Source organism: Ceratotherium simum, chromosome 16, assembly GCF_057802395.1.
Source record: "Ceratotherium simum simum isolate JZ-2026a chromosome 16, ASM5780239v1, whole genome shotgun sequence".
NCBI lineage: Eukaryota > Metazoa > Chordata > Mammalia > Perissodactyla > Rhinocerotidae > Ceratotherium > Ceratotherium simum.
The window spans coordinates 25664664-25683114 of NC_141915.1; the positions used below are offsets into that span (position 1 = coordinate 25664664).

At 42.1% G+C, this 18451-nt stretch overlaps 1 protein-coding gene across 2 annotated transcripts in view; it reads right to left on the minus strand.

Annotated features, from left to right (window-relative positions):
* Positions 1-14044, minus strand: part of AATF (apoptosis antagonizing transcription factor) — a 98658-nt gene extending 84614 nt beyond the window's left edge. Inside the window, exons 1-4 of one of the 2 annotated variants that reach the window (XM_004434829.2) lie at positions 13828-14044; positions 12655-12846; positions 9937-10362; positions 9354-9491 (exon numbers count right to left, since the gene is read on the minus strand). In XM_004434829.2, coding sequence (XP_004434886.1) covers positions 9354-9491; positions 9937-10362; positions 12655-12846; positions 13828-13918 — 847 coding nt within the window. In that variant the 5' untranslated portion in view covers positions 13919-14044. The remainder of the gene's footprint in view (positions 1-9353; positions 9492-9936; positions 10363-12654; positions 12847-13827) is intronic. The other variant, XM_087440857.1, reaches the window with a different exon arrangement.
* Between the last annotated feature and the right edge of the window lie 4407 nt (positions 14045-18451).

Sequence of the window (18451 nt, forward strand, 5' to 3'; positions counted from 1 at the left end):
AAAAAAGAAAACCTGGAAATCAAACTTAAAATCTTTCAGAACACAGACATGGAAAATCACAAAAAGATGGAAAATGTTAGAGAACAAACACATAAGAGATACAACACTAATCCAGGTTTAATACCTAAAAGAGAGTAGACAAAATGGAGGGAAGGAAATTATCTAAGAAATATTAGAAGAAAATTTTCCCAAAATTGAAGGATCCCAGTCTTCAGACTAAAGGGCAGTGTAAGTACTCAGTACAATGAATGAAAAAAGATCCATACCTAGATCTCTTCAGGCAATTTCAAAAAACCAAAAATAGAGGATCCCAAACATTTCCAGAGAGCAAAAACATGTCACTTACAAAGGAATGAGACTCAAACCAGCAGCTACCTTCTCGTTGACAACACTACGATGACAGAAAACAACAGGGCATGTGGCAGGCTGAATAATGGTCCCCCAAAGATGTCCACATCCTACCCCAGAACCTGTGAATATGTTACCTTACATGGCAAAAAGGGCTTCGCAGGTGTGATGAAGTTAAGGATCTGAGACGGGAAGAGTAGCCTGAATTAGCCAGGTGGGCCCAATGTAATCACGAGGTCCTCATACGAGCGAGGCAGTAGGATCAGAGTCAGCAAAGGAGAGGTTGGAGTGATGGGACTGCTGGTTTTGAAGATGGAAGAGAGCCATGAGCCAAGGAATGTAGGAAGCCTCTAGAAGCCGGAAAAGGCAAGGAAACAGAAGCCTTAGAGCCTCCGGAAGGAGTATAGCCCTACTGACACCTTGGTTTTAGGACTTCTAACCTCCAGAACTGTAAGATAATAAATTTGTGCTGTTGGTGTAGCAAGCTTGCGGTAATTGTGCAGTAGCAACAGGACACTAATACAGGGCTGTACTTTCAAATTCTGAGCGAAAGCAGTTTTCAACCTAGAAATTTATACCCAACCAATTAAGAATATATCACTGAAGAAAGAGGGGCAGGGTATTTTTAAATCTACAGGAACTCAGATAATTTAATCTCCACACGTTTGGCAACAAATTGACAAAGTGAACTGAGATAAAGGAAGACAACAGAGCCCCAGAACAGTAGCTCCATCCTAGAAGAGCAATGAAAGGAAGTCCCACGAGTACAACCAGGCACTAGGCCCAGAGAACAACCAGGTCAAACTGGAAAAATACAATAGAAGAGATGGCATGATTTAAAGTTTGGGGAAAAAACTGAAATGATAAACCAAGCTACAACAGGGGAGGAAAAAAAAAGAAATTAGAGACCTTAGGAAAAATCAATACAGTACAATAAATTAATAGTCCAAATGTGAAGCAAACTAAAATACACCATGATTTTAAGCAACTGATGGAGGATAATACAAGAGCTACTTGAACTAGTAACTTGAATTAAACTGGGAACATTCTCCAGTGAGTGGCCTAGGAGCCATGAATCTGAAGACACAGCAAAGAAAATGTAATTTTCCAATTCTTCCCTGCCTTGGTATTATGCCTTATTTACATGGTAATAACACTGTAAATGCAGTTTATTGGTTTTCAACTTCTAGGTCAACATATGGACAAAGCACTGAAATCCTGGTTGTAGCTGCAGGGCAGAATGTCAAACTATAGCGGAAAGAAGACGAAATGACTATTTGATACCTTCTCCTCAAAATTTCTACCTCCTCCCCCATTTCTCATTCGCAATATGACCTTGGTTTCTATTTCAAAGAAAATCGAACAATCAAAAGAGAATTTTCATAGACTCCTACCTATCTATGTCTGTTTATATACTCTCTTCCCATCTGTCATTATGGTTAAACTGTCCACGCTGCCACTGAAGGCCACCCTTCTTGTGCACTAGTCCCATCTCCTACTCAAGGACATTGCTACAGCAGATTCCTCCCCTCTCCTGCATCATCAATTTCCCCTCCCTGCTGGATCATTCTTACCAATACAAACATGCTGTTATTTCTCCCATCTCAAAAACAAACAAACAAAACACCTCTCTGGACTCCACATCCATCTCCATCTAAAGTCCCACTTCTCTGCTCTCATTTAAAGCAACATCCCTAGAAAGAGTTGAGGATGTTCACTATCTCAAATCCCTTTTCCCATTCTCTCACGAGCCCATTCCAATCAAGCCTGTATCCTTCCCACTCCACCAAAACTGCTCATCAAGGTCACAGATGACCACCATGTGGCTAAATTAAACGGTCAATTCTCAATCCTCATCTTACTTAACATGTCAGTAGCATTCTCATCTTTCATATCAGAGAATAAATAAATCAAGAAATAGAGATATAAACAAGTTAACTAAAATTATAGAAGTAAAACAGAAATAGAATGAGACTAAATATAAGGCAAGAGACTGTTGTCTTCCTGAATCCTTCTGTACTACTTATCATATTCATGTATGATTTCAATAAAACGATTTAAGAATAGTTTTGTTTTGTTTTGTTTTTTGCTGAGGAAGATTGACCCTGGGCTAACATCCGTGCCCATCTTCCTCTACTTTATATGGGATGCCGCCACAGCATGGCTTGACAAGTGGTGCGTTGCTCTGCACCCGAGATCCGAACCTGCTAACCCCGGGCCGCTAAAGCGGAGTGCACACGCTTAACTGCTACTGCCACTGCGCCAGCCCCTAAGAATAGGTTTTAAGATATAAATAACAACAACAAAGTAGAGAAGCATCTTACACAGTGGTTAGGTTCTAAAGTCTGAGCATAAAGCAAAAATCAAGTTCTGAGAAAACTACTTTAAAAATCCCTAAAGCTGCCCATAAAGTACAGCACCATGCTGTCTCTCTGCAAGGTCAACGCAGCCAGTTTCTCCCCTCAAACACTACTTTGCTGATTAAACACAGATGATTACATTTAGGGACCACGATGTACAGACTGTATAGTGTAACTCTGAACATGAGACTCAAGTCTGTCTGATGAGATGCTCACTGGAGAGGTCCCCGGGAACAAACAGGACCTGAGGCAACCGCAGATTCTGCCTGCCATCTCTGCTTCCTTCAGGGTGCTCTCACTGAATGATATGGCAGGAAGAATTACTGGCACTACTGAAACTGTTTCTCTCTCCCTTTTCTTCTTTTGGCCAGGCACATATAGTTAAAGGTGAGGTAATTAGATGTCCATATACAGTAAAGAGGTTCCAACATACAACGATGTGTACAAGTTCCCTGTGAATACAGTGGACAGAGTGACCCTACTATGGAACTACTACTGCCACTAGCTATTACAAGTCAGAGTTGCTTCCTTATCTAATTCATCACTACTAAAGATTGTTTCTGAGGCTGAAGACAACCCTAATTCCTAAGAAACGCAAAACAATGAAACAAATTTTCTGACTAAATTGGTTTCAGCAGTTTTCAAGCTTCCACAGCTCATGACCCATCTAGGGCTCCATCTTTTCAGAACAGGTAGAATCACTGCACAAGAATCTGACACTCTCCTGGTTCCACCATTTGGTTACGTTGGAAAACCACTTGCTCTGTGACCCAACTTTACCCTATACATAAAATAAATGCCTAACCAACCAGGTTGGACAAGTTAGGTAGTAGTTCAACAGGGACCGAAAGTCTCCCTACACAGAACTCATTCTCTAATAAAAACACAAAACATAGCATATATTTCAATGCTAAGTCAACAGGTATTATGTAAATATCAAACAGAAAGTTATCAAGACATGATTGCCTTCATTTCCCACCTACAGTTTAGGAAAAATAAGAGCTCAATAATACTCTGTGGTGGCAGGAGTGTAGGAAAACAACTGTTACAGATGAGAATTTCAATTGTTACAATTCTTCTAAGGGCCAATTGGGCAATATATTCCAAAAGCCTTAAAAAAAAAAGTACAATCCCTTTGTCCCAGTAATTGTATTTCCAGGAAAATGTAGATCTGTGCTGTCCAATACAGTATCCACTAGTCACATGTAGCTACTGAGCACTTGAAATGTGGTTAGTCCAAACTGAGGTGAGCTGTAAATACAGAACACATTCTGGACTTCAAAAACTTAACATAAAAAATATTCATAAAATATCTCATTAATATTTGTATACAGACTACATGTTAAATTATAATATTTTAGATATAGTGGGTTAAACAATATATTACAAAAATTAACTTTACCTGTTTCATTTTACTTTTTTAAAAATGTGGTTACTAGAAAATTTAAAATTACATATGTAGCTTGCATTATATTTCTATTGGACAGTGCTACTTTTAGACAAACTGCACAAATATGTATGTACAAGGATGTTTATCAAAGCATGCTTTATAAAAGTGAAAAACTAGAATAAACCTAAGCATCCATCATTATAGATTGGTTAAATAAATTGCAGTAAATCTATAAAATGGAATATTCTGTAGCCACTGAAAATGCTGATGTACATCTAAATATACTGACATAAAATGATATATTAAGTAAAAAAAATAAGCTTACAAAATAGTACATATTTATAAGATTCCATTTCTGTTTTAAAAGGGTGTGTGTGTGTGCACGCATGTGTGTATAGGCACAGAAAAAGTCTGAAAGGATATTCATCAAAATGACAACTGTGGTTACCTCTGGGCAGTAGGATTACAGGTAATCCTTATTTTCTTCTTTACGCTTTTACGTATTTTCTGAATTTTTCAAGTAAGCATGACATAATTTTATAATTAGAACAGCAAAGCTATTTTAAAAAATGATAGCCATTGGCTGAAACAGAAAGATCAATCTTACTCACATAGTCTTGGCTAGGTGGAGTCCACAGTAATATGGGTCCTCAGTCCTACACAATGCTGCACTTGGAGAAGCTTGCAAGTGCCTTCGTCCCAAGCAATACTTAAACCTATCCCTAGTAATTAAGAATATTTCAGGGTTCTACAGATCATTTGTGAGGACTCTGCCATGAACCCATAAAGTGTTAATTGAGAGAACACTGAAATAGATGTTCATGGATTTGTCACCTAAGGCAACTAAGTAATTAAAAAGGGGGGGATTTCACTGATAATAATGGTTGCCTATGGGATAGGGAACTGGGTGGTAGGGGTACATGGGTGGGAAGGAGGATTTTCTCCACATAGTCGTTAGTATCTTTCGATTTTGAGCCATGTGAATGTACTGTCTACTTAAAAATAAATAAAATTTAAAAAACAAAACAGAAACATAAAGTATCAAGACTCCATGAGTGCCCATGACTTACCCAAAATTTAAAAAGTTATTCTTTAAGGTGTCTATTAGTGCTGAGGTGAAATTAAAATTTTAGTCTATTCAAGCCAAAACAGTTGAGGGGCCGGGAGAAGGGCCACAGAGAGATAAAAGGATGAATGTGAACTACATGTGGCAACATGAGGAGCAAACAAAATGTAATTTATTAATAGTGGAATTTGTTCTTATACTCTTAGGCAAGTAAAAAATTTCAACATTTCCTCTATACTTGTATTACATTATACTGTGTTCTTGGATTTTTTGCTTATGGGAAATATCAAAATGTCAACCATTGTTTCTATTGAAGGTCTTTAATGATATTGCATTTTAGATCTGTAATGAAACATGGTGCTCACTGCAGTTTGTAGTGCATCTCATTAAATACATTTAATAACATGCATTTCACTAAAAGGTCAACTTATTATGGCTGAAGTTTGGCTTTCCTTTAATCACTTCATTTAAAGCTATAGAGCAAACTGAAAAAGACAATAGAGAGTGCCTGTTACAGAAATGCTCTCTCAATTCTCCCATCCATTCAAATCAGTTATGCTTATTAAGAAATCATTGTTAATATTCTTACGTGGGATAACGGTATTGTGATTTTTTTAATTCTTTTCTTCTAGAGATACATGCTATTTACTGATAAAATGACAGGATGCTTGTACTTGCTTCAAAATAATCCAGAAGTAGGGGGAGAGTTAGTATAAGTATAGATGAAATAAGATTGGCCATGAGTTGATAATTGCTTAGCTGGTATTGGTATATGGGTTCATTATACAATTCTCTTTACTTTTATACAGGTTTGATACATTCCATAAGAAAAAGTTTTAAATAACTCATGCTGGGGTTTCCTTAAGTAACTTGCCTTCTTCCTTATATAGCGTTGCCACCAATATAAAAGACCCGCCTCCTAAAACTGTAGAATTTTTTAAAAGAAAATCAGAGAGAAAAAGCTAACCTTTTTAAAGAAATGGTTTTGTGCATAGAAAATCCCTTAATTTTCCTAAGGTTACTTCGCGACTTACCACTTATGCAGCTACTAAAACATAAAAAAAAGTCATTGAAATTACTTCACAGTTTAAGAGTTACCATTCCCAACACGTAACACCAAGGTGACTGGGGACTAAGTGCATGTGTGTGTTGGGGAAGGAAGGAGATATTTGTTTAGTTTCTGAAAAGTAGAGTTTAGGGTGCTGAAGGTACAAAGGCATGCTGCTCAGGAGTTTACCGTCACTGGAATATAGCTGAAATCGGCTGTTTTAGAGGCTATTGTTAGGACTACGAGAGTAAATGACAGTGCCAAGGAGAGAACATATCAAGAAAACACAACCTGAGAACAGGATCCTAAATGCAATGAAATTGACATTGAGAGGATAAAAGAAGAGTCTGAGATGAGAAGAATCTGAAAGGCAGGAGAACCCAAACAGTAGATGCAGTGTCACCAAAGCCAAAGGGAAATATTTCAAGGAAAGGTTGAACACTTGAGGGAGGCAGTAGCTGAGTTGGGCAGTAAGGAAATCTCCGGTCACCTTTCCATAGTTATAAGAGGCAGAAGCTGAATTATAAGTATTATAGTGACTATACCACTACCCACTCTCCAGAACAAACAATTAACCTAATCATATAGGGAATGTGAATACTAATAAAAAGTCAAAACACACTGAAGACAGTGGGGATGATGGTTAGTTATACTGATGACCATCATTCACATGGCTGAACATTGCCAAGTGCCTCTTTCAGCAGAAAAAGATAATACCCGTCCCTAACATTTGTGGTGTGCTGTGTGTCAGACACTGTGCTAATGCCTTATATCAATTACGTCCTTTAATCCTCACAACCATATCATCCCCATTTACTGTGAAGTTAAGTAACTTGCCCAAGGTGACACACTGAATCCACTGCTGAGATGGAACCTAAACTCAGGCATTCTAACTACTGTAAGACCAAGCAAACTGAACAGAGATTTAATTAAAGACAGTAAGTTCCAGAGTTTGTTCTGGGGTCAGTACAAATTCAGCCTATACTCCACACCAGCTACGTAGTACAGTATAAACTGTTCATCCAGACTAATGTAACCAAGAAATTTTCCTTAAATTCTGTTTACCAAGACAGGGAGATATACAACATATTATATCATATTGTCATAAGAAGGTTGGAAACAAAAATTAGCTACCTTTCAGATATGCAGAGATTCTAGTTACTAGAAAACTCTCCACCTTCCCATCTTAGAATATGTGATAACAAATAAACGTTCCTTTCTTCTCCCTCCTCCACAGCATCCCACCCTCTCAGATTAATAGACATCTGTCAGATTAACTGGAATTCACCAATGAGGCAAAGAAGCAACTGATTAAGTATGAAAAAGACAGATTAAAAAGATCAGAACTGTGGCAAAATAAAACTTAAGTAACATTAAAATAGCTAAAGACACTAAATTGTATCAAAGAATAAGAATGTGTCCACTATACTTGACACTGACTAAACCTTAAAATATCAATATTTTAAGATGAATCAAAAAAACAAAAAAAGAACAATGGAAAGGCTCAAGCAAGAAGAGTAATGAGTAACAAAATAAAAAAGGCTGTATCATCCTGAAACATTTCAGACATTTAATCTAGAGCAGTCTAGGTCTCATTCCAAAGCCATACCAGGAATTAGGGCACTAGGGCATTAAAAATAGCAAAGTGCTCCAAAAATCTCAAAAATGTTGAAAACTGCCTATCTATCATTTATTTAAGGGAGGAAGGGGAAAAACTGGGGGAGCAGATATAAAAGACCCATCCTCCCAGTATCTGCAGCTTTTCTGAAGGATTGTCCAGGCATTTCACATCAGAAACAGACTTCAAGCATGGTAGGACAAAATTCTAAAGACTGGCCCCTGGGAAATAATTCCTCATTAAACCAGGTATTCTTCTACAAGAAAGGTTCACTGAATTCCCTACCCTAGAAATCTACACATTTATTTTGAATGGTTTAAAGTGATTCTACCCAGAGGCAGACACCAAATCAGATGTCCTCCTTGGGTCCCTTCCAACTCATAAAAAAAAACTTATAAAAATAAGTTTTAAAGAGCAAACGGAAACACTAAGTCTCAGCATGCAAATAAGGAATAATGATTCCAACCATAGTGCACTCACCCCAAATCTCCCTCTGCCCCAGTCCTTTGGTGCCACTGGGCACACAGGGACACAGCACACAGGAAGTAGCATGGTGCAGAGAAGACTCCTGGATTGTAAGGCAGAAAAGCTAGAGTTTGCTCTCTGAAATGTACGCCAACGTCTCTGCGACTTTGGGCAACTCATTCTCTCTGGACCTCGGTTCTCTCATCTGTAAAATGAGGGGATTGGGAACCAAATAATTTCTAAAGTCCTTTTCTCTTCTAAAATTCTCTTCCAAAACTTGCTCTCCCTCTGCAGTCACCATCTTTTCTCACTATATGCAACCAAAAGGAAGATATGATCAAGATCATCTTAGCATGTCATGCTAGAAACCTCCCAACAAAGACAGGCACCTTTTAAGCATGTGATACAACCAACTTAAATGAACTGAGTTTAGTCATTCATTCTTTCTCTTTTGTTTGATACCAGTGGGTTTTCCAATAGTGTTCTCTGAGCATTAAAGAAATAACTTTCTTTTTTCATAAAGAAACATAAAGGGGAGAGGGAGAAGTAATGAGGGCAGGTGAGAAAAAAGTGGAATAGACACGACTCAAGCACCCAACCCATTTCAATCAAAGTTGTCTTCATTTGATAAAAGAGTTATATTGCTATTTTTTTTAAAGTTAAAAACCACTATTTTGGGGCCGGCCCAGTGGCGCAAGCAGTTAAGTGCATGCGCTCTGCTGCAGCAGCCTGGGGTTCGCTGGTTCGGATCCGGGGCGCGCATCGAGGCACCGCTTGTCAAGCCATGCTGTGGTGGCGTCCCACGTAACGTGGAGGAAGATGGGCATGGATGTTAGCCCAGGGCCAGTCTTCCTCAGCAAAAAAAGAGGAGGATTGGCAGATGTTAGCTCAGGGCCGATCTTCCTCACAAAAAAAAACCCCCCACTATTTTATACCATATTATCAACTAAAACCAAATCTTCTCTCCTTCAACTCAGTGGTGCTGCAAATACAATCCCAGTGTATTCGAACGTACCCCAGTGGCTCTAAGTATCCCAATATGGCATAAGTATTCTTACTGTTTTTTAGGGCACTGGCAAATTCTGGGCCACCTTTGTCCTTGAAAATAGGGAAAACATCTGGTTGAGGAAGCTGATTGGTGGTTAACAAAGCTTTTTGTAGTTTGATCCTTCCTTCCAAGAGCTGGTCCCACAGCGCTGAGAAAGAAAAAAGGAGAATTCCATTTCTCAGTTATAAAACCTTTCTGGGGTGGGGAGTGGGGGAGGGACAAGAAATCATACCAGTCTCTAAGCAGCACAGCTTTATCACAGTTTCATGCTATGGAAACTCTCTATTATAGAAAATAAATTCAGTATCTTAGAAGCAAATATTTGCTACATGAGAGAGAGAATGCTAAAGCCCAATGAGAGGAGAAGACACTCTTCAATCTTCCAGAAGTACTAGAGCAGAACTAAGCAGCTCAGTGTAGAAATGGCTGGCTAAGCATAGAGGGTTGGGGCTTTAGGCCTCTAGGTAAGTGGGGCATGTCACAAACTAATTGGAAGGACACAGGAGAGAGCAAACAGCCAAAAACAAACAAACAAAAAGGAGATCAAACGCAGACACTCCAAAAAAGAAGCAAACAGTGAACCATGTACAAACCTATCTGGTTCTTCACAGCTCTGCCTTTCTCCACTTCCTCAGAAACTTTGACACTGGAGAAGGTCATCACCACGCCATCATCTTCACTGTTCCTGTCTTCAGCCCTGTCTTCCTCACTCTCACCCTCGAAGTCTTCCTCACCATCCCCTTCTTCCATGCCACTCTCCTCTTCATCTTCCTCCTCCTCACTGCTACCAAGGTCATCCATTCCCTCAGTAAATTTTTCAAAGTCACTGATGCTCTGGACACTGAAGCCTGGCATTTTCCCAGAGCAGCTTCTATTCTTCCTCCAGGCCAGACTACTGTCCCCATCATCACCACACTCCTGTTCCTCAGCAGTACTCACGGCATCCTCATCAGATTCCTCCAGACCCAGCCCCTCTGAATCTCCACCTCCAGACTCTTCCTCATCAGATATTTCCTTATCTAAACAAAAGGAAGAAGGAAAAACTGAATGTTACTTTGAGAAAAATACCGGGCCATATCTTTCATTTCAACTAAAAGACTTTGGCATCTATCAAAAAATATATATATATACTATTGTACTCAATTCAAGTCAACAAATATTTATCACACATCTACTATATCTAAAATGCTAAAAGAGAAATAAAGATGAATAAAACATAGGTCCTATCCTAACATAAGCTTCTAGTGGGAAAGACAGAACCATAAAAACTATAACATAGAGAAGAATTAAAAGTGCCTTGACAAAGTTTTGATAACCCAGAGGAGGGAGAAATTTTTACTGTAGGGCAAGTGGATTTATGCAAGACTATAAGGAAGAGGCAACTTTTGGTCTGGACCTTGAAGAACAGTAAGATTTCAACTGGTGTGAGGGAATTACTAGTTTTCTCAAACCTGCATCTGAAAAAATATAGTTTATCATTAACTACCCCAAACGCACAATCTCTATCACACCAGTGTGCCATATTTATTAAATACTCATTAAGCACCTATTATGAGCCAAGCATAGATAAAAGTTTAGGAATGACAAATAGAATGTAATACCTGTGGGGAAGGCTTCATAGTCTGATGGGAATGGGAGATATGCATACCAATGATTATGTTACACTGTCATCAGTACACCACGTATAGGGAAGGAACCATCTAACTCACCTAGAAGGGTGAGGGATGGTTTCCCGTGTAGGAGACATTATAATTTTACTTATTAAGCATAAGTAATAGCTGACCAGACAGAGAAGGGGGAAGGAAAAGAGAAAACAGCATATGCAAAGGTCCAGCACCAGAAAAGTGCACTGGAGCGCAGAATGGTGGGAACTGAGCCTAGAGACGTGCTCAAGGAGCAAATCAGGAAGAAGTTTGCATTTGATCCTAAAGTAAATGGAATGTTAGTTGGTTAGGCTCCTGGTTTTACTTATGCTTAGGGTATCACCTGATACTTACAGGTTTTTACTGATTATTCAATCTGTTCCATGGTAGAATATAAAGGTCTCATGTACAGCAAGCACAATTATTAGATACAGGGATCAATTACCAATAATTTTCTTCAATAAAAGATATTATGAAAACGTCATAGGTCTTCAGTATTTTTTTAGAGAACTATACATAAACTCAAGACAGAAGGCTGTCAAAAACATAAACACAAAAATGAAGTGCAAAAACGGTAAACATAAAATAATCCTTTCTTTAAAAGTATGCCATTTCTCATATTAAAAAACATTCATACAGAGTAGTAGTTAAGAGTACAGATCTTAGAGTCAGACTGCCTTATTTGAGTCCTGGCTCTTCCCACTTACTAGTTGTATGACCTTGAGCAAGTTACTTAACCAATCTGCCCCTCAATTTCCTTAACTGTAAAATGGGAATAAACGGTACCAACCTCATAGGGCTATTGGGAGGATTAAATGAGATGATACACCTAATGACAATGGTGATAACATTTTTTGATGACTTACTGTGTCCCAGGCTCTTAGAATTTAATTTAAAGACCTTACCACAGTGCCTGACACATGGTGAGAGTTCAATAAATATCATAATATTTGTCTCATGATTGGTCTCTATCAGTCGCTAGGCAAAGAATATGAAATGAGCTTATCAGAAGCCCCCAGCACTATATTAAGGACTAAATCATGGAGATCATAATCTGAATGATAGTTTCTTTTATATCATCTGTGGATTCTCAACACAGCACCTCTAACCTCTCTAAAGGAAAACAGATGGCATCCACTCAATAATCACCATATCCAGCTCCTTCTTCCACTCTGAGAAACTTATAATGCTTTAAAACTATAAGCTCACATCCTCCTAACTCTCTTGCAGGGAAGAGGGAATAATTATGTTACATTTATAATGGCAAAAAATTAGTTTCGCAAATTAATATTACACAGTAACTCAATGCAAGACTTGGAAAACTGAAGGAAAAGAGTCAAAATCTATGAGTAGCATGCTCATCAGACACAGTGCTTTTTCAACACATAGGTTTCTCCAGTATCTGATATGCACTGCCTTTTCTCTGACTCCATTTTAGGGTGAACCATCTAACATAAGGAGCATAGCAACTTAATCTCTCTGGGCTTTAGATTCCTTATGAAGCAAAATTAAGTACCTCTAAAGCCCTTTCTAATGCCAAATCAATGGTCTCTCCGAAGATAAGAGGTGGGGACACACAGACTAGTTCTGCAGAGATCATCAGAAAAAAAGGATTTTAGCCCTAAAAAATTAGGGAAGAAAGAGGACCATGCAAACATGCCTACTCACCAGACGAACCCGGCAGAGTGTGCTCCCAGTGGTCTTCCTTCCAAGCTTTTCTAGAGGTGGTCTTGCCAGAATACCTTTTGTCTGTGTCCAAGAGGGAGGCTGATGCCAGTTTTCTAATGCTACCCACTGCCAGGAAATCACCTTCCCCATCTTCCCCTTCATCAAACCTGTCAATCACTCTGGCAGCAGTGGCTGTGGGGAAGGGGGGAAAGTAATCAGAATCTCTAGGTTAGAAGAAACTTTAATGACAACCCTGTTAAATCCTTTCAACTCACACATGAACGTCCTCTGCAAAATCCCCAACAACTTCCAGCAACAGGGAACTCATTACCTCCCAAGGGAGACCACGTACTACCTTGCTGCCGTTCCTGAAGAGAAAGCTGACTCTCTGCGACTACTAGTAGGCTATATTTCTATGCCTTGGATCGTATAAAACCAGGCTAAGTCCTCTTCCATGTGTGACAGTCGCTCAAATACTGTTAGTCAGCCATCATCCTATTCTATCCTCACTCTATCCCACCTCTCAGGGAGTTTTCTTCGCTTATCCTAGCTAAATAGCCCTAGTTCCTTCAACTGATATTCCTAAGACACGGTCCACAACTCACGTTTATCCCTCCTATTCTCCCTTCCTCACACTTCCTGACTCAAGTCTAAAGCAGGATTACTCCCAACTAGACCTTGAACATCAGCTTACAGAACAGCAGTCTCATTCGTCAGCCCCTGAGCAAGTGTCTTGAGGCCTAAAGAGGCTTCAACAGCACCACGGAAGCCTACTTCTTCCCTCATTCTCCAAGTAAGCTCTTAGGGGCAGGCAGAGTTTAAAAACGGATGAGACTTCCTCCTCGTGTCTAACGCAATACCAGTAAGGGCATCCTAAAAGATAACTTCCAGCCTGCTACCAGACCGGCTGCCTGCAAGGGCCCTGGACCAACAGCTACCCCGAGGACGAGCTCCTCGCCAGAGTCCTCGGGATGCTCCGCCCACCCGAGCACCAACTCTAGAGTGCGTGTCAGAAAGACGCCGAAGCCCTCCTCCCGAGCCCGGGGGCGGCCCTCCCGGGAGGCAGTTTTCCTCCGCGCAAGGGTGAGCAGTAGGCCAGGCTGCGCGGCCCAGCTGCCGGCCCGTCACATCCCGCCGGGGTCCGCACGTGGCCTTGCCCCAGTCAGGCCTCACCCTCCTCCGGGTCGGCCTCAGGATCCGCCTCGCGCGGTCGCGGGTTCAACAACTGTTCCAGCTGCAGCGCCAGGGGCTGCGGCCCCGCCATGGTCACCAGGTCTCGCTCCGCGCCGCGCACGTGAATGTGCGGCCCCGGCCCCGGCCGCGGCCCGGATGCTCTCTCCCCGCCGAGTCCTCTCGCCGGGAGACTACTCCCCAGACAGCGGTACCGCACGGAGCCCTGCGCCCAGCTCCGGGCCGGCAACTTCCGGGAGGCGCGCGGGAGGGGCGGGGCCTGCCGCGTCACTGCGGGCGTTGCTAGGATGAAGGCGGAAGCGCCCGGAAGGCTGAAGAGAGATCGTCGCCGTGCGGCCGCGTGTGCGCGAGCGCGTGTGCGCGAGCGCGTGCGCCGAGGGGGTGTGTTGGGTGGCGCGGGAGCGCGCAAGGGCACGTGGCTGCCTCTGGCGCTGAGCAGAGATTGTGTTGCGCGCGGCCTGTGTCCCCTTGCTTAAACTATACTTCAAGATTTCCCCGAGATTTGCTTAGAAATAAAGTGTAGTGTAGCCGTGACCCATGGTGGCTGATTTGGAAAGGAGAAGCGAGTATAGGGTAAGCGTCTCGAGCCTCAGGTGCGCTTTCGGGCACGCACAGACTGGGACCAAAAACAGGTTTGGCATTTCACAATTTGGAGGAGTCTGGGGCAGGTACCCCGCGGCGGCCAGGGTTTGGGAATCCTACGTCAGGTATGTGCGTAAATTTAAGTGTGCAGCGGACTGCTGGCATCTTTATCAACGGGAATAATTAGAGGTCGCTATGGCTGTGCATAAGTAAAGATTGATTCTGTACCTTCTCCAAGTTGCCTTGTCTGAGCAGGGAAAAAGGGAGTGGAGTGGGGATTACTCTACTGCACACCCATCGGTGTTGATATCCTTGCTGTTCAAAGATGAGGGCATACTAGACACTTGAAACTGATACACAAATGCAGAAAAAGTCAGGTCTGCTGTTAGTGAGGCACAGGTAGACTCTAAATATAAAGATGATATGATCAATTTAATTGCACCCAGGCACATGGAGAGATACAATCGCTTTATATTCTCTTTGCTTCATGAAGCATTCCCTGACTGCCCACTATGTGGCAGGCACTGCTACAAGAGATACAAAGATGAGTAAGTTAGATTCTCTCCTGACGGTGATCAGCCTAGAGGGGCAGACAGACATGTAAACAGAAACTGCAGTAAGGGATGATAAGGGTGAGTACAAAGTAGTCTATCCTTCCAGTGTCTGTTTGAGGTCACCTGTAGAGATTTGGAACCCCCTAACCAGAAACTGCCTCAAAAGGATCCAGAACACGGACATTAAGGGTACCCTGTGACTTTCTTGGGTACAGCCCAGGCCAATTGGATCCCACAGCTGAACAGCCTGGGGAACCCTCAGCTCCCCAGTGTCTCCTGTGGAACCTGGGGAAAGTGAGGGTCCCTGGCTTTCACAGTTATCATATACCCTCAGCGTCAAGAGCAATGAGAGACGACCACGTTAGTGTGGCTTGTCCCATGTCCCCTTCCTAGGTGGCTGCAGAGGGAAAGAAGAACCTGTCTTAGGGTAGCCGCCTTCAGACATGGAAGGGAAAGAATGCCAGGCTAGGGTAGGCGCCCTAGGCAGGGTACTGAGGCAAAAAAAAAAAAAAAATCCCTGCTTTTTACCATCTGCAAGGAAACAGCCTTTTTTTTTTTTTTAAACATATTCCTGGTAATTGCAGTCTGGGGTCGGCGCCGGGGACTCCAGAGCAAAAGCATGCTCCACAGGATTCGACGGGGCCATTGCCCTGGGCTTCAAAGGACAAAAATGTTTCTCTCACCCGACATTTAGGAAACTGCTTCCCCCAATCCTCTTCCCTTCCTATTTTGGACACTACTGATGCTTAGAAACCTGGCCTTGGGGTAAAGAAAAGGGAGAAAAGGAAGAGGGAAGCAGGCAGGTCAGAAACTATTTCTAAGCTGTCATGAAAATTGGATACTGCTGGATAATTCTGGGCAGAAAATGCCCTATGCCTGCTTACCTACTCTTCCTTCTCTGTCCTGGTCCCCACTGACTTGGGAAGCCTTTGGAGGAAGAAACCAAGGCCTCTCTACTCCTGTCACACACACACCCCAAAATGCTTTCCCTGCTTTCTTACTCTATACTGAGAGCAAGGAGGGGACTCCAGGAGTGGAGGAAAGAAGAAAGAATTCTAGGACTTAAGATGCAACTGAAAAAGTTGAGGGTGGGGCAGGAGAGCAACCTCTTAAATGCTCTCTCTGGGGGGCCCTCTTTACTTGCATTCTAGTTTCTTGAGAAGGGAGGAGGGGTTTCCTGGTGGAGATGGGGATGGAGATGGAGGGTGGACCGTGGGAGGGGATATTTCAAGACTATACCTCCTAGAAAAAATTTAAACATCTGAGGGCTCTAGAGATGGCAGCAGATGAGAAGGGGAATGAGTATAAAGTGGAGCACTCTCCCAAAAGAACAGCCCTCTCCAGAGAAGGTCAGAGGGTCTCCCCATTCACAGTTCCTCTGCCTGCTGCCCAAGGGCTGCAAAGTGGCAGACAGATCTAGGACTAGCAGAGGATGGGCAGGGGTGACTTTGGATACCCCTCCTCATTGTCCCAATCAACTGTCTGTTCACATGACTGGGAGTTTCAAGAGCTTAGGAAAACCAGGTTCTTACCTGCCTCTCCTCTCAGGTGCCATCAAACCCCAGGTCCCAGGCCCCTGCCAATGTTTGTCTGGCTCTCCAAGCATAGTGCTCCCTCACCTTGTCTTACCCTGAAGCAGCTCCCCCCAGCATCCTCCAGTCTGGAGAAGTTGGGTGGGTGAACTTCACCTCCCTCTCCCAGGGCAGATGGCGGCTCCCTGCTGCTGGAACCCTCAGGGAAGGTGGCGAGAAGCACAGAGGTGGTGGCTTTAAGATGGCTGTGGGGAGGCTGCCAAGCTGGCCAGAGAGGAGACTGCCCTCCTGGGTGGGAGGGGGCCATGGCAGTCTCCTCCTGCCCTGGAGCCTCTCCCAGGAGCTCCCAGCCAGGCCTCATGGGGATGGTGCAGCACTTCTCTGCACCTCAGGGCCAGAGGTGGGCAGTGGGGCTCTCCCGGGATGGAGAACAGTCCCTGACAATTCTAGATCTCCTCCTCTTGGCTGCTCCAAATTGGACTGCTAAGCTTTGCCACCTATTCAGGTATTCGTTAGGGTTCAGGATACAGCACCAAGGGGGAGAGACCGCGCTGCTGCCACGGAGCCAGAGAGAAGAATTAAGTCCACACTGAGCGCCCAACTCTAAAATGCTTCTTATCAAGTACCCAATTCCACAATAAAGCTGCTAAATAATTCAGCAGGCTTGATAGGAAAATGCAGCTTCCCAATGAGCGTATGTTCAGTTAAATGAATGTCTTTAAAGGAGGTGGCTATAATGAATAAGTTGGCTATGATTCAATGTATATAAACATGAAAAGGGCAAAAACAAGCCGATCCGCTGATTGCATACAAAGCAGATAAAGAAATGTGCTGCATGCAAGGCTAGGAGTTTTAAAAGTCTCCCCTCTATTTCATAAATTTGGATTTCTGAAAGAACACTGTCAGGTTCCTCCCTGATAATCCTCCCCATTAGATAAGCCGTCATATGGATGCAGTGAAATATTGCTTATTTTAAAGCTTTCTCTGCAGGAACGATACACTTGGTTGTGTCTTAAAATATGAAAACAACACTAGAAATTACATACCATTTAATGTAGAACCTTTGGTTTTTTAAATAAGGAAATAAATAATCCAGACTGAAATCTAGGTGATATGGAAAAGAAATTCTGCAACTCTAATAGCATCTGATATTAAAACACACACACATGCTTTTCATAGTAGATAAAATATTTAAATTCCTTCCATGTTTAACGAAGGCTTGGAAAAGACTGAAGTAGTTTTCAGAACCTATTGGCAACTCTCAGTTGAAATTTGATTTCTATATTGGTTATTTTTGCTCATCTTTCAGAGAAACGTAATATATACCTTGATCCAGGCAAAATAGTTTTCCTTCTGGGGAGCTTCAAATGTAACACATACCATAAAACAACTATTTCATATCAGTTCTGTGAAAGGGATTAAAGTATTTCATTTCTAGCTGTACTGTACATTCATTTTACGTTATCTTTCAAACCACTAAATTAGAAAGCAGGATTATCTATGGGAAGTGAATTGAAACTGAAAAGGACCACCTCTAACTATGTATTTACAGGTAACTGACATTCACAAGTCCAGTTTTGCATGTACAGGGAGCTGGAGAGAGAGTGCGTGGGATCTCATGTCTAATCAGAGACTGCGACTACTCATTTTTAGCCATGGATTTGATTTCTATTTCAAATTCTATATTAACTTATCAGCAAATATCTCTTCAACTGTATCAGTTAAATCCACAGAATGCAAATCTGTAGTTAATAACAGCAGGAAGCCAGGGAGAAAAGCTTGGCTGGTTTTAGCAAAGGGGGTCAGCTATAGCCAAGGTAAAAACAGACCCTAGTCCTGCCTCTCTTTCTGGCTTCTGAGGGGTCCTTCAGCTCCGCATCAGGCCTCCCCTCCAGTTGTTAAAGCATCAAATAACACACCAATTATCTAAACATCAGA